The sequence below is a fragment of the Myodes glareolus genome, chromosome 4 (genome assembly GCF_982192425.1).
Source record: "Myodes glareolus chromosome 4, mMyoGla1.1, whole genome shotgun sequence".
Classification (NCBI taxonomy): domain Eukaryota; kingdom Metazoa; phylum Chordata; class Mammalia; order Rodentia; family Cricetidae; genus Myodes; species Myodes glareolus.
In genome coordinates this window covers 72974503-72995900 of record NC_142029.1, presented here as the reverse complement: position 1 = coordinate 72995900, position 21398 = coordinate 72974503, and the positions used below count along the sequence as shown (strand labels likewise).

General features: G+C 50.7%; 1 protein-coding gene across 2 annotated transcripts; it reads left to right on the top strand.

The window, feature by feature from the left end:
- The first annotated feature begins 5934 nt into the window (after positions 1 to 5934).
- Positions 5935 to 20861, top strand: Abcg4 (ATP binding cassette subfamily G member 4). Of its 2 annotated transcripts, none has more exons than XM_048416930.3 (15): positions 5935 to 6548; positions 7093 to 7342; positions 11488 to 11605; positions 11720 to 11852; positions 11964 to 12014; positions 12182 to 12327; positions 13756 to 13879; positions 13995 to 14109; positions 14298 to 14440; positions 15259 to 15357; positions 15579 to 15747; positions 15887 to 15987; positions 18577 to 18735; positions 18830 to 18948; positions 19133 to 20861. In XM_048416930.3, exons 2-15 carry the CDS (start codon positions 7105 to 7107, stop codon positions 19356 to 19358), a joined length of 1941 nt encoding a protein of 646 aa, XP_048272887.2. In that variant the 5' UTR covers positions 5935 to 6548; positions 7093 to 7104; the 3' UTR covers positions 19359 to 20861. The 2 variants fall into 2 exon arrangements, with proteins under 2 accessions (XP_048272887.2, XP_048272886.2); XM_048416929.3 differs by having other exon boundaries at positions 5935 to 6559.
- The last annotated feature ends 537 nt before the right edge of the window (positions 20862 to 21398 follow it).

Here is a 21398-nt window from a genome sequence, read left to right as displayed (position 1 = left end):
CCTCGACAAATTTAAAAGTCTTGAGCTGAACCAGTTGGTGGGCAAGAGTGGTCACAGTGGACAAAGAATCTGGGTACTGGAGACAGAGCTGGACCGGTTCCCGAGTCTCCAGGTTAAGTCCTTTCTGGATCCCTCTGGACCCCACCACACTCTTTACTATCTTACCAACTGCTCTCACAGATCCTTGTCCAGAGCAATCTGCTGGTTAGAATAATGTCTAGCCCTAAGTTGAGATGAGAATTATCAACCCTTGCATGTCTGGCCCAAGGAAACTTGCTCTGGCAGTAAACTGCTTGATTGGGGGTGTGGTGGGTGTAGGGAGGACAAAAAAAAGATAAATCCTAGGGAATGTATTTGGGGAAGTGGGGAGGATCCATTCTGACATGGAAACTCTTGGTGTATGGCTTTATTCTACGGGTGGTGAGGTTTACACTAAGCAAAGACCCTCTCTAGATATTAAATCAGAAACCCCAGGAGTAGAACCCAGGACTCAGTCTTAAACCCTCTAGAGAATTTGAGGTGTACACTAAAGTCCATCAACCACTGTTAGTAAGTTACAAGGTCTATCTAGGAGTTTATTTTCTGGTAGGGTCTTCCAAATGGGGAAGACTTACAATAGTGGGTGGATCTCTGCCAAGTTAGAAAGGTTTATATCCTAGAATGAAAGCATATTAGGGGAAGGTGGATTTTCTCTGAAAAGAGAGAGGAGTTGGTATAGGGTTTGTATAGGGTTTGACCCCAGCACTCCATGAAACAGGGTGTAGTGGCCCATCACAGTAACACCAGCATTGAGGAGGTGGTGGTGGGAAGATTACAGTTTCAAGGTTATTCTTGACTAGTAGCATGAGCTTGGCCTGGGCTACATGAAACCCTGTCTAAAAATAAATAAAAATAAAATGGGAATGGCATGGCTGTATACATCTGTAAATTTAAGATTTGGGAGGCTTAGGCAGGGTCACAACTTGAAATCAAGTTTGGGGTGGTGCACAGTGTCTAAGAAAACTAAAGATGGGAAAGTGATAATAGAACTTAAGAAGTTTGACATGGTAGAAATAATGGGGTCACTAAACCCTGGATCTGAAGCTGGGTTCATCATCAGGCTGGATGTGTCCCCTCACAGTGGAACCTCATGTTTCTGAGTCTTGGTTTTCCTGTCTGCAATGCTGAAAGAGGTGCAGAAGGAGGTGCAAAGATCTAGTTACATCCTAAAGAAAGTTTTTTTTGTTAGCAGGGCGGTGGTGGCGCTCGCCTTTAATCCCAACACTTGGGAGACAGGCGGATATCTGTGAGTTCGAGGCCAGCCTGGTCTACAAGACCTAGTTCCAAGAAAGGCTCCAAGGCTACAGAGAAACCCTGTCTAAAAACAACAACAACTCCCCCCCCCCAAAAAAAAACAAAAAGAAAAATTTTTATTTTGTTTTAGATATTCTCTCTCTCTCTCTCTCTCTCTCTCTCTCTCTCTCTCTCTCTGTGTGTGCGTGCATGTATGTGTGCATGTGTACTAACTACAGCATACATATGGAGATCAGAGAACAATCTGAATTTGTGGGAATCAGTTCTTTCATTTGTGTTCTGGAGTTCAACCTCAGATGTCAGGCTTGGTGACAAGTGTCTTTACCACCTGATCCATCTTGCCAACCCTGCTTTTGACTAGGGCCAGCTTCAAATTCACTGTGAAGTAAGGGTGACCTTGTACTCCTGATCCACCAGCTTCTACCTTCCTAATGCTGGGATCACAGGTGTGTCTCACCACGCTCAGCTCAGAAATAGCTATTTTTTGGTTATGTTTTTCTACATAAAAAGTCTAGGAACACGGGAGAAAGGCAAACCAGTATAATAGTTTTTCTCTGTACATGTTCATAACACATAGCAGGTATGCAATAAATGTGGCTTCTCCTTTGCCAAGAAGTAGGGGGTTATTCTGGGGAAAGTAAATAATCCTGAACTATGGACAGCTTGACCTGGAGGATAAAGATATGGTCTAGGGGCTGGAGAGATGGCTCAGAGGTTAAGAACACTGACTGCTATTCCAGAGGTCCTGAGTTCAATTCCCAGCAACCACATGGTGGCTCACAACCATCTATAATGAGGTCTGGTACCCTCTTCTGGCCTGCAGGCATACATGGAGGCAGAACACTGTGTATATAATAAATAAAATATTAAAAAAAATACAAACGATATGGTCTATTATTGAAAATCAAAAGGCTGTCCTTGAACTCTGGATCTTCTGCAGCATCTTAGTACCAGGACTACAGACATGTGAGGCCATGCCTAACCAGCTATGCTGTGTTCTTGCTGTGTTTGTGATCCTGATAAAGTTTACAAGTGGAGAATCTAAGAGGAAAACCAGTGGGATTGGGGTGGTGGGGGTGGAGTGAGGATGGTCAACAGGTACAGGATGCAATAGTGAAAGACATAACTATTTTGTGCGTGGTGTTGGGGATTGAACTACTGAATTGTGCCCTTAGCCCAGCGGAATGTTATTTCTGATGCGTTATTACTCAGTAGACTAACTGTGGGTGACAGTAATTAGGTATTTCAAAAAAGCTAGTAGATTGTATATACCAAACAAAAAGAAATGATAAATAAATTAGGAGACACTATATGCCATGGTGCAGTGGTTTCAGTAAGAACAACCCCCATAGGCTAATATATTTGAATGCTTTGAATGCTTAGCCACCAGGGAGTGGCACTATTTAAGAAGGACTGGGAGGTGTGGCCTTGTTGTGGTGGTTGTGTAGATGTCAAAAAGCTCACACTGAGCCCAGTGTGGATCTCTCTCTCTCTCTCTCTCTTTCTCTCTCCCCTGAAGATCAGGATGTCTCTCTTGGCTATTTCTCTAGTACCACACCTGCCTGCCCCTGTGCTCTCTGCCATGATGATAATGGACTAAGCCTCTGAAACTGTATTTTCTAGAGTTGCCTTAGTCCCGGTGTCTCTTGTAAGATCATTATACATTATACAAGTGTGTTGGAATAGTGGGCCAGTGAGATGGCGTCATAAGTAAAAGGGTTTGCTGTGACCTGCTTATCTGCTCTTATCCTTGGAAGCCACCATGGAAAAAAGTTACTCCTAAAAGTTGTCCTCTGACCTTTACATGAGCTCCCTGGCACGGGAACATGCTTACACTCACACCACAATAACAAGCACAACTTAAAAATCCAAATGTGGCAAATATTATGTATTCATTCATTTAAACGTGAAAAAAGAATAATATACAACCAGGAAGGGGGCTGAAGATGGTAGAGTTCAGTTGGTAGTGTACTTGCCCAGGAGGCTCCAAGGCCCTTCCATCACCAGCCCTGATATAACCCTTATACTTGGGAGGTAGAGGCAAGAAGATCAGGAGCTCAAGGCATCCTGGGCTATATAGTGAGTTCAAGGCCAGCTTGGGCTTGGGTTCTTGATGTCCATTTGGGAATTGAGATGACCAATTGGCAGAGTGGGCAAAAGCAGGGACTTTGGATTCTAAGCCTGTCCTTTGGATTTGCTATGCCTGTCCCTTGGCCATATTGTTTAGCCTTCCTATTTTTCTGTTTCTTTTCACCAAAGGAAGGTTGTAAAACCTTTCCTATATGCAGATCCCTAGAAGTTTTGAGGTCAGCCTGGTCTGTATAGCAAGTGCCAGTCCAGCCAAAGCTACATAGTGAGACCCTGTCTCAACAAAACAAAACAAAAACTGCCTCATAGAGATATTAAGATGTACCAAGTGGGGGGCCCAGGCCATACAACTGCCATGGCAGGCTTGATAGAGACCAGCTAAAAAGTAGGCCTGGCCTGGGTTTCTCTTCTTGGTTTACTGGCAGGCAGTACCAGGTTCCAGAAAAAGTCATAAGCTGACACCACCTAGGGAGGGCCAGCATCTAAAGGGAAGTACCTGACATTCCAACCATCAGATAAGACGAGAGAAAACTGCCAGATGTCCCTGAGCCCAGGACTCACCTATCCCCTTTTGTCAAGACCCCCTATGTTGTTGGAAGCTACGGATTCATTTCCTGGCCACCCAGATTCCCGAAACAATCACACAGAATCTGTATTAATTGCAATATTGTTTGACCAATAGCTTAAGTGTATTTTTGGCTAACTCTTGTATGTTAAATTAATCCATTTCTACTAATCTGTGTATCACCATGTGACTGTGGCTTACCAGAAAGGTTCTGGCGCATCTGTCTCCTGCAGGCAGCTACGTGGCTTCTCCCTGACTCTGCCTACTCTCTATATCTCTTTCAGTCTGGCTTTACTCTGTTAAACCATTGGCCGAAAGCAGCTTCTTTATTAACCAATGGCAATATAACATATTCACAGCATACATCACTTCCCACATGTCAGCCTATCAGGGTCCTAAACCCTGAAAATCCCCTCACCCAACCTCTACTGTGATAAAAAAAAAAAAGCCTACCTCGATAGGGCTGGGCACTCTCTGCTCTCAACCACTGTGTGGGACAGACAGAGCCCAAACTTGAGCTTTAGTAAAGGCTCTTTGTTTTTGCATATGAGTACAAACTCTGTGGTGTTTTGGGGGGGACCCTGTGATCTGGGCATAACATTAAGAAGAATGTCTGGCAGCTGGGCGGTGGTGGCACACGCCTTTAATTCCAGCACTCAGAAGGCAAAGGTAGGCAGATCTCTGTGAGTTCGAGGCCAGCTTGGTCTACAAGAGCTAGCTCCAGGACAGGCTCCAAAGCTACAGAGAAACCCTGTCTCGAAAAACAAAAAGCAAAAAACAAAACAGAAGAAGAAGAAGGAGGAGGAGGAGGAGGACGAGGAGGAGGATGAAAGGATGATGTCTGGTTTATAGTAGTTGTTCAATAAGTACAGCTGTTAGACCTGGTGACATAGGTCTGTAATACCTGCCTTCAAGGGATGGTAAAAGGTGGTCAAGACCATCCTCAGTAACAACTCGAGTTACATGAGACCCTGTCTATCTCAAACAGAGAGCATTCACACACACACACACACACACACACACACACACACACACACTGCAATCATAGGGGATGTGAGTCTGTCATGAGCCTTTGGCGATTCACTTGAAGAACAGAGGGTCCATCTGGAAAATGGGAAGGTGTATCCTGAGGAATGGCCAAAGGCAGGACAGGCAGTGAAGGGAAGTTGGGAAACACTGAATCCCAAACCCCGGTTACAGTGTGGGGTATGGACATGCCCTGCAGGAGCCGCTGGTTTCCCAGGCTGCAGAAAGGCTTAGGGTGGGGGTGGGGGCAGGTGTTTGACTGCTAATAACCTCCCTCCTGCTGCGGTAGAAGCCTCAGCAGTCACAGCAGCCTAAGCAGCCTCCCGCCTATCTGTCTCTCCGTGTGACAGGTGGGAACTAAAAAGCTCAAGTCACGTGTCTTGACTGGCTAACCTACTTACCCCTCGAAGACACAGAGGATAGGGCAGGCAGGGGCCAAGAGTAATTGTTAGGAAAAGGGTCAAAATAAGGCGTGTGTAGGGAGGGGGAGTGCCAGTGTAAGCACTCTGAGGACTCAGAGTCCAAGCTTGTAGGCTGAGAGAAAGAAAGCATATGTGTATAAAAAGACATCCAAGACAGTGTCTGGAGAGTCCTGTACATGCCCTGGAGCCTCCCAGATCAGCCTATGCTGACTCCGACACCTGTACCTATCTGGCTGGTGGAATAAAGATTTTTATGGCCAAAGCAGGCTGTGACTGGGGCCCAAGTTAATCTTGGAGATGCCTGCGGGCTTTGTCATAACTACTGTTCCCGATTTCTTCATAACTAGTGTCGTCTTGAGCCCTTAGAGAGGGGAGATGTGAATAGATGTGAGAAAGGCTGTCTCAAAGTCCCAAGAATTATACCCTCAGACTTAAACATTGAAGTCCTTTGTAGTTTAGGACTGGGTGGAGTTGAGCTCCAAAGCTGAACTGGAAGAGATAAGCAATGAGGGGTTTGTGCGTGCAGATAGACTGACAGCTTCCCAACCCCCTGGGCATGATGAATTCTGCACCCTACTGCCCGAGGATCTGCTCCTCTGAGTGACTTCAAGTCTCCTTCCTTTAGCGACCTCCTGTTGACCTTTTGTAGCTAAATCTCTGTTCTGGGTTCACAAAAGCGCCCCTTTTGGCCCCTGCGCTGCAGGCGTTGCTCTCGACACCTCCATCCTTGCCATCCATCGGATGTGAGGAGGCACGGGCCCTTTAAGAGCAGCAGGACCGGCAGCGAGCAGAAGCTTGGAGGAGAACGCTGTCGCTCGACTAGCTCCGGAGGACAAGCGCTCCGGACCAGACTACGAGGACCGGGCGGATTCATCCAAGTGAAGTCAGGGCGAAGCCTCAACCAACCTTCTGCAACCGTGTCATCCTTTCTGACCTGAGCCCGGCCTTCCTCTACTGCCCGCCCCGGCCTGGCCCCGCCCCGGCCCGGGCTACCGGGACAGGGGAGCCGGGGCGCTGGTGCCGCACCGGAGGCAGGTGAGGAGAGCCGGGAGTGTCCACCTCCCGCGCTGCGGCGCTGAGCATCCGGGTCGAGCATCCCGGTTGAGCATCTCTGCTGAGCATCCTTGCGTCTAGCGAGCCGGAGGCGCGTCAAGGTGACCACCAGGCGAGTGGAGGACAGAGGGTCGGCGTGGAGGGTCTGGGGTCTGTGACTGTGTCTGGGGACAGTCCGGAGGCACACGGTCACCGGCGCGGGATGGGGAGGCCGGCCGAGGAGTGGCGCCAGTCCGTGCAGAGGGGGGCGCGGAGCCAAGGCCAGAGCCTCCCCGGGCCCAGCCTGTGCTGCTCAGTTTCCCCGATCTCTGAGCCGGTGGCCGCCCTCACCGGCCTCCAGGGATTGCCGGTCTGCGGGATAAGAGATTAAGGCCGCGGCGGGGAGGGAGAAGCGGGCAAGGCCAGGCCAGGCCAGACTGGAACTGCCCAGGACCAAGGAGAGGTCGCGACTGAGTGTCACTGCCTTGGGAGTGTGCTGCCCGGTGCAGAAGACCCGGCGGGAAGAGGGGTGCTAACAGTTGGGGATCTGCCCTGAAAAGGAGGCAGGGTTAGGGGGAGTGGAGGCGGGGCAGCATCGGAAAGCTATGGCGCTTTGAACAAGGGCTGGAGGGTCTGCCGGGAGCTAAGCAGGCCCTCTTCCTGCAGGCCGGCTGTGTGATGGCGGAGAAGGCACTGGAGGCCGTGGGCTGTGGACTGGGGCCTGGGGCTGTGGCCATGGCTGTGGCCCTGGAGGACGGAACAGAGCCCCCCGTGCTGACCACGCATCTAAAGAAGGTGGAGAACCACATTACAGAAGCACAACGCTTCTCTCACCTACCCAAGCGCTCTGCTGTGGACATCGAGTTTGTGGAACTGTCCTATTCCGTGCGGGAGGGGTCCTGCTGGCGCAAACGGGGTACGTGGCAGTCCTATGGGGAGCTGGGGGTTCTCCCTGAGTTGCCTCTTCAGTATCATAAGGCCCCCCGCTGTGAGCTTTGTAGGCCCTAACCCTCATTCACTGCATACTGTTGGGGTACAAGATCCTTGCTCCCCACATCTGCAGCACTAGGAAGCTAAGTTCAATTGGCTATTGAAGTTTTCTCTTCTGAAATAGAGCCTATGACCTCTGGTCCTTGAGTTAGTCTCTCAGATTCTCTCTCTCTCTCTCTCTCTGCACCTATGAAGATTGCTTTGGGGAAGAAGCGTGCTCTATCTATGGAGGCTCTTTTCAATGTCCAACAGCATCTTTACTCCTATTTTTAAAGATGGTCCCATTCCTGTCCTCTCACTCCCACCACAGTCTCTGGAAGGGTGGAGGTTGGGCAGGAGAGATGGTTACCGATAAGAAAACTGAGGCTTGGGGAAACTGAAAACCTGGCAAGTGTCCCCCTGCTAGTAAGATGCAGAGCAGGGTCCAAAGCCTAGCATCGCAGCCCCACCTCCTTCCCTCTCCTCCCTGTCAGGACAGGTTTCCCAGCGCTGTCCTAGCTGGGCTGGGAACCTAGAGGCTGGGTTTGTTTCCCAGAGCTGGGTGTGGGCTAGGGGTGGAGCTGAGGCTGTGTCATAGCTTTGAGGTGCTTCAGAACAGGGCTCAGTGTGAGCTGTCGCTACATGTTGGCTCACTTCCATGGGTGACCAAAGTGGTCATGGGGGTTTGAGCTTGCTAACCAATACCCTAGGCCTAAGCAGTCTCTTTCACTTCTCAGACCAGGCCTGGCTGGGACGATGAGGTCCTTGTTATTTCCTTGGCCTTCAGAACTTTAGAAGAAATGTGGCTAGATTAGGTACTTCACCTTATCAGGGTGGTGGAAGCCCTGGCGAGGGACTCCTCCCTTTTGACCTCGCCAGCCTCAGCTACCCTCTTATCCATTTTGCTCTCTTTTAGTCCTGGCGCCTTTTCTGCCCTCTGCCCTCCTTTGCCTGGCTACTTCGTTCTTTGGCTCTTTACCCCCTCTGGAGAGGACAGAACCCGATTAAGGGTGGCAGAGACAGGAAGTGTAGGAGATCTGGGAGTGAGCACTGCCTTCTCTGGGTGAGGATCTGTCACCAGTCTCCTCTGTGTATGGCATTTATTTTTTTTCAAATACATTCAATTAATTATTAGTGATCCCACTTAATAACATAAGAACCCTATTAAGTCTTTGGGAGGGAACACTACTGTCTGTTTTCTAATGGTGTTGGGGATGGAAGCCAGGGCCTTCCTTATGCTAGGCAAGCACTCTACCACAGAGTCAACTATTGTTCTTTTCTAGATGAGGAATCACAGACCCTAATGATTTAAGTGACTTGTCAGTCATAACGGCACACACCTGTAATCTCAACACAGTGGAGGCTCCCAGGAGGATCGTTAGTTCAAGGCTAGCCTGGAGTACATAGGAAAGACCTCATCTCCAAAAACCTAAATAAATAAATTAAAAGATTTAGTGATTTGACAAAATTGCAGAGCTATTGACTGAAGTAAGACTAGAACATCGAAGTCCCTCCATGCGGAGGTCTGCAGGTCCCTCAAGCGCCAAACAATTGTGGTACAGGGGGAGTTAAGAGACAATTATTTTCAGCCCTAGGGAAGCTGTGTGGCCTTTGGTAGGCTGAATGTCCTTTCTTGGTCTAACTCCCCTCATGGGCTTCTCGGGAAACTCAGCCGAGTTGGTATCCTGAAAGTGCTTTAAAGGCAAACAAGCGTAAGATGATATTTGTGCTAGGTCTTGGCTTTGCTGGCATCGGCTCTGGCATCAGATGAGGGGAAGGTTCACAGCTGCAGTTTCTTCCCTTGCACAAGAAGTCACTTCCCGTGAGTGGTTCTGAGGAATGTGTGCTGGAGAGTGTGTGTGCCAGGATCTTCTTTCTGATTGACCATGAGGAGATTAGGAGAGGTCTGAGACCCAAGACCTTTGTCTCCCAGTGAAGACCTGGCTGGGTGGCCTTGGGAGGAACAGCAGAGGGTGACTAGGCCCTGAGCAGGCAGCTGGTGTGTCCAGTCCAACAGTGGGCATGGTACAGGTGCCATGGACAGCAGTTACATGAGCAAAACTTTCCTTGTCTCTGCTAAGGACTAGGCGAGGGACGAAGGCTTGAGTTCTCCTCAGCACAGCAGATCTGCCAGCTTAGCAGCCAAGGCCCTGGCCCTTGGCCTCACCTCCCCGTTCCACTCCCTTGCTCATCAGTTGCCTCTGTCCCGGTCCCCTGGATTATGCTATAGCTGTGCTTTCTCGCCTAAAGCCTGGAGGCGTCTGTTGTTCCTCCTTAGCTCCAAAGCCACATCTTCCACGAAGTCACTGCTGCTTTCCACTGTACTGTCACCCTCTGAGGGTGAATGGCTGTCGCCCCATCTCTGCTGTCTGCTCTTCTCTCTTCCATTCCCACCGTAGGGGTTTTCTTGTCCGTTCGCCTTACCTAGTCTGTAACTTTCTTGAATGCAGAAACCTCGTCCTCCCTCGTTTTAGTTTTTGTCTAGTGTCTGGTACAGAGCTTAGCACATAGTAGATCTCAATAAGCATTTGTCAAATAGAATTGTCATGCAATATGCCTTGTGAAATGCACGGTATGTGCCAAGCACTGAGCCATATGCTTTACATATGTTAGCTGAGTGACTCTTTCGACAACTCTGTGGGGTAGGCACTATCATCCTCATCTCACAGAGGAGGGACCTGGAGCTCAGAGAGGTTAAGCGACTCGCCTCAGGTCACACAGCTGGTAATGTGGATCCAGAGTTTGACCCAGATCCACCTGACTCCTTCTGCTATGCCTTATGCACATGCTACTTTCCAGCAAGTGAAGGACAGGTGAGGTTTTACTGGTCGTTGGGGTTGGAGAGACAAGCTTGTAGGGCCGAGATGACAGAAAGAAGGCATTTTTCCCCTCTCTCCAGAATAGAGCAAAAGCTCCACGAAACACACTTACTGAGCATCTATTACATTCCAGACAGATAAGAAAGATGAGTAAGACACAGACCCTCCCCCAAGATGTTCCCTGACTCAGAGGCTGGGGGAGGGGCGTGAGCACAGGCACAGTGAGTGACAAACGTGCTGGCATCTGAACACAGATGCTACAGGAACACAGGACAGGCAACCAGCTCGGGCTGCTCTGGGGAAGTGTCCTCGGGGTGTGTAAGCCAGCGTGCACTCTGGTCAGGAGAGAGCCTGGTTTTCTAGGACCAGTGCTCTCGCTACAGTCATTCAGGAGGGCGCCAGCTTTCCCGCAGCCTTCACGAGACTGCCGCGCCCCTGGACTCTACCGCTAGCAGTCATTTCTAGGGGACAGGGTGAGAAGGTGGGAGCGTCTGTGTAAGCGCTGCTTGCCCATCCTAACAATTCCACACAGCAGTGACTGTCTCATCTATGACTGACCCTCCTCTAAGAGCATGCTCGCTCTCTCTCTCTCTCTCTCTCTCTCTCTCTCTCTCTCTCTCTCCACCTTGCTCTCCGAGGCAGGGTCTCTGACTGGCCTGTGAGATCCAGGGAGCTACCTGGTTTAGCCTTCTCAGCACTGGGATTACAAGTGTGGACCATCAATTCCAACCTTTTGCTTACTGTTGTCAAAAATAAAATTTCATTTTTAAACACATATGTGTGTGTGTGGGGGGGCGCTGATATGTGAGTGCAGGTGCCTACAGAATCCAGAAGAGGGCACCATATCCCCTGGAGTCTGAGTTACAGGGAGTTGTGAGCCACTGAGAGTGGGTGCTGGGAACAGAACTCAGGTCTCCTACATGAGCGGTGTCCACTCTCAACTGCTGAGCCTTATCTCCTGCCCTTTTGATTGTTTGGTTGGTTTGTTTTGTTTTAGACAGGGTTTCAGATTCTGGTCCAAACTGGCTTTGAATTCACAACAATCTCCTTGTTCCAGCTTCCCAAGTCCTGGGATGACATGCAGGGATCACTATGCACAGACTGAGCCAGGCAGTTTAAGAGAGTTCTGGGAATGGAACCAGGGTCCTTCCTTGTGCTTGTGTGGCAAGCCTTTTACTGACTGAGCTGTCTCCCCAGGCCTGCTCTTTAAATGTTTTGAGGATGCGTGCGATCATTAGCCCTCACCAGTGACCCCTTCCTGTCCTTGCTGCAGGTTACAAGACCCTCCTCAAGTGCCTGTCTGGTAAGTTCTGCCGCCGAGAGTTGATTGGCATCATGGGCCCCTCCGGGGCTGGCAAGTCCACGCTCATGAACATCTTGGCAGGGTATAGGTGAGCATGAGGAATGGGAGTGCGGCAGGACTCAGGAGGGGGAACCTCTTGAGGGAGGGGTGTAGAAAGTGTTCAAGAGGTTCTGGTGCTGATCGCCAACCATTCTCCCTGCAGGGAGTCAGGGATGAAGGGTCAGATCTTGGTTAATGGGAAGCCACGAGATCTGAGGACCTTCCGCAAGATGTCCTGTTACATCATGCAGGATGACATGCTTCTGCCACACCTCACAGTGCTGGAGGCCATGATGGTGAGGAGAGGGTGGCCTTTTCCTCCTCTGCGCTCCCCTTCTGTCACCAGCTGAAGGCTCTGGGCAGGGCCTGGCACACATGGCCCTCCTCACTTGCTTACCGCTTTTCAGGTCTCGGCCAACCTGAAACTGAGTGAGAAGCAAGAGGTGAAGAAGGAACTGGTGAGTGGATAGGGGTGGAGGGAGGGAGCCATTCTGAAACTTAGGAGTTCTAGGCCCCAAGCTGGGTGGGGAGCAAGGGCTTAAGGGCCAACCTCTATGAAAATGGGATGCTGCTTAGGTGAAACAGAGATGCTAAGGCTGACTGGGGCTGGGTGGGGTGCCCGCAGGTGACAGAGATCCTGACAGCCCTGGGCCTGATGTCCTGCTCCCACACGAGGACAGCCCTGCTCTCTGGAGGGCAGAGGAAGCGCCTGGCCATTGCCCTGGAACTGGTCAACAACCCGCCTGTCATGTTCTTTGATGAGCCCACCAGGTATCCCCTGCTTCTCCTGACCTGGGTGTTCCTCTTCTCAGCCCTAAACCAGGGCTGAATCTGGTTCAAGGCTCCCTGTCTGGAGACCAGATCTCCTGCTAGCAACTTTCTGGGGACTCCATCCTTGCTAATCCAGTTGTAGCCAAGTTGCCCTGTCTTTCATCCAGGTAGAGAGATCTGGATGCACTCCCCTCCCCCTCTTTGATTGACATCTCCTTCTCCTCGCTCAACAGCCATTAGTCATCACACCCTCCATTGGGTAGCTCTCAGACTACCCCAACCTAGTAGTAGTCTCAGCCCCATTCCTAGTGTGAGCTCAGGACCTCATCAGGCTCATCTCCCCACCTTCAGGCTCCCAGGCACCTTTCTCTAACCCGCGGCCAGAATGGGCTTTCTAAACAGCAGATCTCGCAAGTTCCACTCTCCTGCTTCAAACCACACAGAGTCCCATTTGCCATCAAAATAGTCAGGCAGCTGCTTCTCCCATCTTTCATATTTTATGTTCTAATAATGCCGAGCTGCCTGCAATTCCCATCAAACCCCGTGTTCCATGTCCCTCAGCTTGACCCTTGTGTCTTCTGTGTGGAACACCCTTCATCATGACTCCTCCCTTGTCCCTTCACAGGCTCTTGCTCTTTCTGGACTCTGGAACCTTCCCTAGCCATTCTCCCATCCCCTGCTATGTTTACGGCATGCCTGATCCCCTGCCAGTCTTTCGCTTTGTGTTGCTGCTACACTTTGCACATCTTCTGAATTCAACCGTGAGCTCCTCTGTGTCTCTCTAGACCAGTGAGCCCCTGCCATTTCAGTGCCTGGTATGCAAGAGGTGCTTGGCATATGGTTTTTCTAACTGAGTCGTGCTCTGGGCTTGCAAATACCTGAGCCACACAGGGTGTGCAGGATCTGGGGGTCTGCCCTAGTTTGCTTTCTGTTGCTGTGATAAAGGCCACGGCCCAGAGCAATGTGGGAAGGAAAGGTTTATTTGGCCTCCATGTTCAGATCGCAGCCCATCACTGAGACCGCTGAGGGCAGGAACTCACGCAGGAGCAGAGGCAGGAACCGTGGAGGAATGCTGTTTACTAGCTTGTTCTCTGAGGCTCACTCAGCTTGGTTTTGTTTTTATTTTATACAACTCAGGACCACTCAATGGGGGGGGCACCACACAGACTGAGCTGTGCCCTCCCACATCAATCATTAATCAGAAAAATGCCCCTACTGGCTGCTCTGGTGAAGGCATCTTCTCAATGAATGTTCCCTCTTCCCAAGAGACTCCAATTTGTGTCAAGTTGACAAAATCTAACCAGCCCACGGGTGTCCAGAGGGTGCCCTCCCACTAGACCCATCCTGTTCACAGAAGCCGCCCCACCTCACTCACCACCTCTTAGCCACATCCACCTCACTGGTCCCTGGTGACCTTTCTCTGGACAGCGGTCTAGACAGCGCTTCTTGTTTCCAAGTGGTGTCCCTCATGAAGTCCCTGGCCCATGGGGGGCGAACTGTCATCTGCACCATCCACCAGCCCAGTGCCAAGCTCTTTGAAATGTTTGACAAGGTCAGTATCCCCGAGTCTCCAAGAAGACTGGCCTGTGATAGAGGGATAGAAGTGTCAATGCTCCCCTCCCCTGTTCACTGGTCATGTTTTTCTCATGTGTTCCTTTCTGCCTCAGCTCTACATCCTGAGCCAGGGACAATGCATCTTCAAGGGTGTGGTTACCAACCTGATTCCCTATCTGAAGGGTCTTGGCTTGCACTGCCCCACCTACCACAACCCTGCTGACTTTAGTAAGTGGAGGCTCCAGTGAAGAGACGGGTGACAGACGAGGGCCAAACTTTGGGTTTGGGTCATGGAAGCCTCTTGGGGACAGAGAGTTCATTGTCACTTGCCTTCCCCATATACCAAAGAGGGACTGACCTGCCCTTGGGAGTTGAGGGTGAAGCCTAGCTGAGCACTCCGCTCTGTGTCCCCTTAGTCATTGAGGTGGCCTCTGGTGAATATGGAGACCTGAACCCCATGCTGTTCAGGGCTGTGCAGAATGGCCTTTGCACCATGGCTGAGAAGAAGAGCAGCCCTGAGAAGAATGAGGTCCCTGCCCACTGCCCCACTTGCCCTCCGGTGAGTGGCATGGAGAGGGCAGAATGGGGGAGGGGAGGTGGGACCATAGACAATGACCCTGCCAAGGAAGCTGTCCCCAGAGGCATTGCTGCCACTGTGTAACAGGAAGCCAGGTTCTTGGAGTGGATCTACTGTGAACAGTAGATCCTGAGCTTTGGGCTTCTCATCCATCCATTCCTCCATAGCTCCTATGAGCATCATTGGTGCGTTGCCCTCAGTGCCTGCTTAGGGACCATCTGGAAAGCATGGCCAATGTAATTGCTGACCTCAGGGCCAGGATGGTCTGCTGTTATCTCTAACCCAGGAGGTGACCACATTAACTTCCCAGAACAGGTGGGAAGGCTAGCTAGCTAATCACATATGCTCTCAGCAGGCCACTGGGGCAGTTAAGGCCCACCTAGTGCCAGATCTCTTCCTTGGGTGAGATGTCTTCACTCTTGGGAGTCAGAGGCTTGGCTATTATTGTTATTAGTGATTGTCATCATCGTGAACCAATGGGAGACCCAGTGGCTAATACACACAGTTATGGCCTTAGAGTTAGTGGTCATCAAGTGAAGAAGGGGCCAGACAGATGACCAAGGCTCTTTGACTCCTTCCTGTCTCCTGCCACCCAAGTATCTTTATCTGCTTTCTCTCCCTTCCACCCTCAATCTCTCTAGGGTTTTCACCCCTAAAGCAGCTTCAGAATGAGCAGCTCAAAGGCTCCTCCTGTAGGCCTGGGTTTTGTCTTAGGAAGAGCTTGGGACTCCCCCATCTACTGAGCTAGACGGGCAGTGGGTGGGTAGGGTACACTCACCCAGTCCTGTTCTTCCCTCTAGGAGGTGGAGACTATCGAAAGCCACACTTTCGCCACCAGCACCCTCACCCAGTTCTGCATCCTCTTCAGAAGGACTTTCTTATCCATTCTCAGGGACACGGTGAGATGTCAAGCTGAGGGCAGGAGGTGTAGGCCGGACCTCTTGGGCTACAGACTCTCAGCATCTGGGATGGAAACTGCCCTCCCACGCGAAGTTTCTTGGCTCTGTGTACCTGCAGGGCACCCCAAAGTTCCTATTCTAGCATGGCCTTCCCTGTGTCCCCCACCCCTACTCCCTTGTCCTGGGACACATCCCTCTTCTCTTGATGACCTGTGCCCTAGGTCCTGACCCACTTGCGGTTTATGTCACACGTGTTGATTGGCGTGCTCATTGGCCTCCTCTACCTGCACATTGGCGACGACGCCAGCAAGGTTTTCAACAACACCGGCTTCCTCTTCTTCTCCATGCTCTTCCTCATGTTCGCAGCCCTCATGCCGACGGTGCTCACCTGTGAGCTAACCTGCCTGGCGCGGGGGTGGGGGGGCGGGACGGGGGTGCCGGGCATGAGGGGGGGCGGGGCAGGGGTGCCGGGCATGGGGCAGGGGCTAAAGCTTAGCCTGTGAAGCCTGACTTACCCATGCCCCCTCAGTTCCCTTAGAGATGGCGGTCTTCATGAGGGAGCACTTGAACTACTGGTACAGTCTCAAAGCGTATTACCTGGCCAAGACAATGGCTGATGTACCCTTTCAGGTGAGTCTCTTCCTGACCACCGCCCCAGCGGATTCATAGGTGATCCCATGGAATGTGGGGTCTAATGGGAAAACGGACAGCAAACTAGGAATGGTAACCATAGCTAGGTGTAGTGGCTCACCTCATTCCAACTCTTGGCAGTGGGGGAGGGCTGAGACAGGAGGATTGCCATGAATTCAAGTCCAGCCATATCCCAAAATAAATGAATAAAAAGGTGGCCATAATAGCAGAATAACAAATGTCTCTATCTGTTATAGGCAGCAGAGAGCGCATAGGCTCTGGAGCCTTACTCACTTTCCAGCTATAAGACACCGTGCATGTCACCCTGTTTCTCTTTGCTTTAGCGGTGCTCCCACCTGTAAGGCAGACTTCCACCAGTGTCTTCCTCATAGCTGTGCTTTAGAATTAAATGACTAAATGCATAGAAAGTTTAATTATTTTATTTTTTGAGACAGGGTCTCTCTACATAGATTTGGCTATCCTGGAACTCACTATGTAGACCAGGCTGGCCTTGAACTCACAGAGTCACAAGTCTGCCTACCCCTGCCTCCTGAATGCTGGCATTAAAGGCATTCGTCACTATGCCTAACAATTGATTTTTTTGCACTTATTTATTTATCTTATATGTGCATAAACATTCTTGCCACAGTGTATGTGGGGAGGTCAGAGGACAGCTTCCAGAATTTGGTTCTCTCCCTCCAATACATGGATTCCAGGACTGAACTCTGTCATACTTGGCCGGTACTGTTACCTGCTGAGCCATTTTACTGACTCCCTATACAGTTTTTAGAAGAGAGCTCATCACATTCTAAATACCCCAAATACCAGATGATATTTGTTAATCATATCGCCACCTCCTCTTGTACGAGGCTTCAAGGCCACCAATAATTCTTTCAGCAAATCACAGAGAAGTGTCCCTTAGCTAAGTGTGGCCCGACAGGCCTGTGATCTAGCACTTGGGAGGTGGAGTGGGATGATTAGGAATTCAAGGTCATCCATAGCTTGAGATCAAATGAACTACGTGAGACTTCTGTCACAAACAGCGAAAGGGGAGGTGCTGGTCTGTCCTCTGCCGCGTGCAGAGCTTATGAGAGAAACACAAGCTAGGTCTTGGCCTCTGGCTGCCTTTGTCTGGGAGCTAGGAGCCTTTGTACAGGAAACAACCTGTACAGCTGTAGCTAGTGAGCCGAGTTCCTATTTCCCATGAGCTTGCTTGGAAAATGTATGTGTGTGTGTTCTGTTTTGAGACAAGGACTCACTCAGTAGCACAGGGCATGGAAGGATGGGACTCAAGTACTTGACATTCACGCATGATATCGGGGGTTCCATTCCCAGCACTGCCAAGGAAATAAAATCATTTATTTTATTTTGGGTTTCTGAAATGGGCCTCAGTCTGTTAATCCAGGCTGTGCTGCAATTGACTATCTAGACCTGGTTAACTTTGAACTTGTGGTGATCCCCTGTCTCAGCCTTTCACGTGCTAAGAAGTTATTATCACAAACTCAAACTTCTGTTTGAGGTTTACAACTGATGTTAAGGGTTAGGTACAGTAAGCAAAATGAAGCAAATTAACAAACCCATCACCTTATTTTTTAATGATAAGAACATCTAAGATGTGCTTATTTAACAAAAAATTATAGATATACTGTAACCTTAGTATCTGGAATCTCTGGGTTTCCTTTAGATCTCCAGATCTGTCTAGTGTCTGCTTCTTTGTATCCAAAAGGTGGCAGCCTCAAGGGGAAAAAGAGCTCTCTTCTACAGACAGTTAATTCTTTAATAATATAAGGAGACTAGAGAAATGGCCCAGAGATTAAAGGCTAATCGTGCTTGCTGCTCTTCCAGAGGACTAGAGTTCAGGTCCTCACACCCACATCAGGCGGCTCACTGCTGCCTGTAACTCCAGCTGCAGGGGATACAACACCCTCTTCTGGTATCCATGATTCTTGTACATAGGTGGCATACATGTGCAGAGACATACACACATAAATAAAAATGTCATATATATATATATACACACACACACATGCACACACATGCACATATATATGCATGTATATGGCTGGAGAGATGGCTCAGTGGTCAGGAGTGTTCGTTGCTTTTGCAGAAGACTAGTACCTATGTTAGACAGCTTAACACACACACACACATACACACACACACAGAATTCCCTGATCTTGCAGGTATTTAGTCATCATGCCTGCATCATTCCTGAACCTGTCAGAGCATCAAAACAAGGTTATATAAGAGGTAGTTTCTTGACAGTGGCACACACCTTTGATCCCAGCACTCAGGAGGGCAGAGACAGGTGGATCTCAGTGATTTCGAGGCCATCCTGGTCTACAGAACAAGTTCTAGGATAGCCAGAGCTACACAGAGAAACCCTGTCTCAAACAAACAAACAAACAAAAAGATGTAGTCAGGGAGAAAGGGGACATGAATGGGTCAAAAAGCAGTATGCCTATGAACGGAGGCAAGATAGGGCTGAGGAGCCCTTGGGACACTCATTCCCCAGTGAAGTGGGCGGTGGACTTAGGTCCCCAGCGCTTGACTTGAAGGTCCCTAACCTCCTCTGTGGCCACTCCCCAGGTGGTGTGCCCGGTGGTGTACTGCAGCATCGTGTACTGGATGACAGGCCAGCCAGCTGAGACCAGCCGCTTTCTGCTCTTCTCTGCCTTGGCCATAGCCACCGCCTTAGTAGCCCAGTCCTTGGGACTGCTGATTGGCGCTGCCTCTAACTCCCTCCAGGTGGGAAAGCTGGCACACAGGTGGGGTCTCCTGAGAGACATCAAGGGGTGGATGAAACTGTGGTACCCTGTAACAGCTGGGCCCCTCTCCCCAGGTGGCCACCTTTGTAGGCCCGGTCACTGCCATCCCTGTCCTCCTGTTCTCGGGCTTCTTCGTCAGCTTCAAGACCATACCCACTTACCTGCAGTGGAGTTCGTACCTCTCCTACGTCAGGTCGGTCTGTCTCCCTCCCCTCAGGGGATCCGGCCAGCTCTTAAGGGGAGGTACTGTGTCTGATGTCTGCCCCTGCACCCTTGCTGGCACCTGAGTATGAGATCACTGTGGCTGGGCTCTGGTGGTTTGCTGAGGGCTGAGGTCCTGTGCTCTGTGTCTTGCTCTGATGCCACTCTTTGCCTAGGTATGGCTTTGAGGGTCTGATCCTGACCATCTATGGCATGGAGCGAGGACATCTGACCTGCTTAGATGAACAGTGCCCGTTCCGGGATCCACAGATCATCTTGCGAGAGCTGGATGTGGAGGAGGCTAAACTCTACATGGACTTCCTAGTTTTGGGCGTTTTCTTCCTTGCCCTGAGACTGCTGGCGTACCTTGTGCTCCGGTACCGGGTCAAGTCTGAGAGATAGAATCTCACTCCCACCTCTTCTGGGCAGGAAGCCCCCAGCTCCAGCCCCCTGGGACTGTTTTAAACTTGTAGACTTGGGCATTGGTTGCTGGTGCAACCGCCCTCCTCTCCCTCAGCTGCTCCACAGTTTGGCTGTGGGTCCCCAGGCTCCCAGCCTCAGCCCTGGAAGTAGGGCTCCAGCCCTCCCCATTAAGCCCAGGAGTCTTCCCAAGTTGATGCAGTTTGTAGCTTCCTCCCTCCTCTCTCCAACACCTGCATGCAAAGACCACTGGGAGGTTGTCACCCTCCCCTCTGCCAAAAGCACCCTTCTCTACTATTTGCCTGGGAGTCCCATGTTCTCTAGGCCTTGACTTACAAGTGATCAAAGTGACCCCTTCTGGGGGTCCCCACCACACTAGTGTTTGAAGAAACTGGGATGCTGTAAGGTTGGAGTTCCAGGGCTGGGCCCTGGTGGGTACCCAGGGAGCCCCATCATGGACATTGGATGGAGCAAGGAGGGACTCTGGAAGTCTCTTCCTCCTCCTCCCCCTTCCTCCCCACAACCACTTTGGCTAATTTGGACAATCTCTAGGGACAGAAGCCGGGTTTTCTGTCTGGGTCGCCACTCCCAATCCTGGAGATTGGAGAGACCATGGGACGTCCCACTCCTTTCCCTAACCCTTCAGTCAGGGTAGGTCTCAATGGCACCTCTGCAATAATGTCTGTGCCACTTTCCCACCTGCCACTGGAACTGGAGAATGCACTTTATTCTGGGGGGTGAGCCAGGGAAACCTCCATCGTCCCTTCTTGCTGCTCCTGAGGCTCGGTTCCACAGGTCCTTTCCTCTCCGGAGTCACAGGCACACAAATGCAATCAGGCAACCTCAGCCCTACACACGGCACCATCCCTTATGTCGTGGAGGAAGAGCAATGGTGGCGTGGAGCCAATGGTGTCAGCGGGGGGGGGGGGGGAGATGGTGACAACCTCCTCCTGAGAACCCCACTTTGGAGGCTAAGAATGAGGCTGGTGTGATTCGGTGTGGCTCTGGGCTCTGCAGGTGTCTTTCCCCCAGTCTTCCCTCCGTCTTGAGCCAGGGGTGGCACTGGGTGCTGGCCCCCTGGAGGTCAGGACTCAACAAGCACAAGAATGGGCATAGCTTCAGCCACGGCTCCCCCATGGCCATCCTTCTGTGCTCCAAGCTGACACTCGCTCTTCTGCTCCTTCGCCAGCTGCCTGCTGCTCACTCAAACTTCTGTTCACTGGTCTTCATCTTCCAGTCAGCAGCTGGTTCCTGGACGTCAGAGCCGCGGGGCCTGGACGCCGAGGTGGCAGATACACCTGGAGCGTGTCTGTTTCCTCGGTGGGTCTAGGCTCATCCTACATCTGATTTTACCTCCCCCGGGACTCTTTCCCCAGTCCCTGCGCTCACGCCTCTGTACTTGCCCCAGGTTCTTCTCATTACACAGATGCCAGTTGTATTTGTGGGATTTCACTCATTATTAATAAAACCTATATTTATACAGGATGTGGTATGATAATATGGGTCAGCTACCTGCTACTGTAGGATATGGGAGGGGATGCGAAGCTCTCGGGAAGACGTTTGCCAGCTTTGGGGATCCTGTGGCAGGGGTGTTAAGTCTCGGGCTTAAGTCTAACTCATTAATGTATCTCTTATGAAATATTTGTGTCATGCTTCCTACCTGACCAAAACTTCAGTGCCAACCGCACACTGACCCTTGTCATCATTTCCCATTTTTTTTCAGTTGAGTAAAAGGTGACCTGGACCCTTAAATAGTAGAAATGGATCCTTGAGGGATGGGGACATAGCTCAGTTGGTAGAGTGCTTGCCTTAGCATGCTTGAAGACTAAATCCAGTCCCCAGTGCTGCATAATCCAGATGTAGTGGCACACCTGCTATCCCAGCACTTGAGAGGTGGACACAGGAGGATTGGAAGTTCAAAGTCATCCTCAGTTACCTAGGAAGTTCAAGGCCAGTCTGGGCAGCATGAGACCCTTCCTAAAGGGAGGTGGGGTGAGGAGTGGAACCTGGGGACCAAATCTT

Coding starts and splice junctions, on each gene's coding strand:
- Abcg4 (XM_048416930.3), top strand. CDS start 7,105: ATGGCGGAGAAGGCACTGGAGGCCGTGGGCTGTGGACTGGGGCCTGGG. Junction 14,110..14,297: donor CCACAACCCTGCTGACTTTA/GTAAGTGGAGGC, acceptor GTGTCCCCTTAG/TCATTGAGGTGGCCTCTGGT. Junction 18,736..18,829: donor CTGCCTCTAACTCCCTCCAG/GTGGGAAAGCTG, acceptor CCCTCTCCCCAG/GTGGCCACCTTTGTAGGCCC.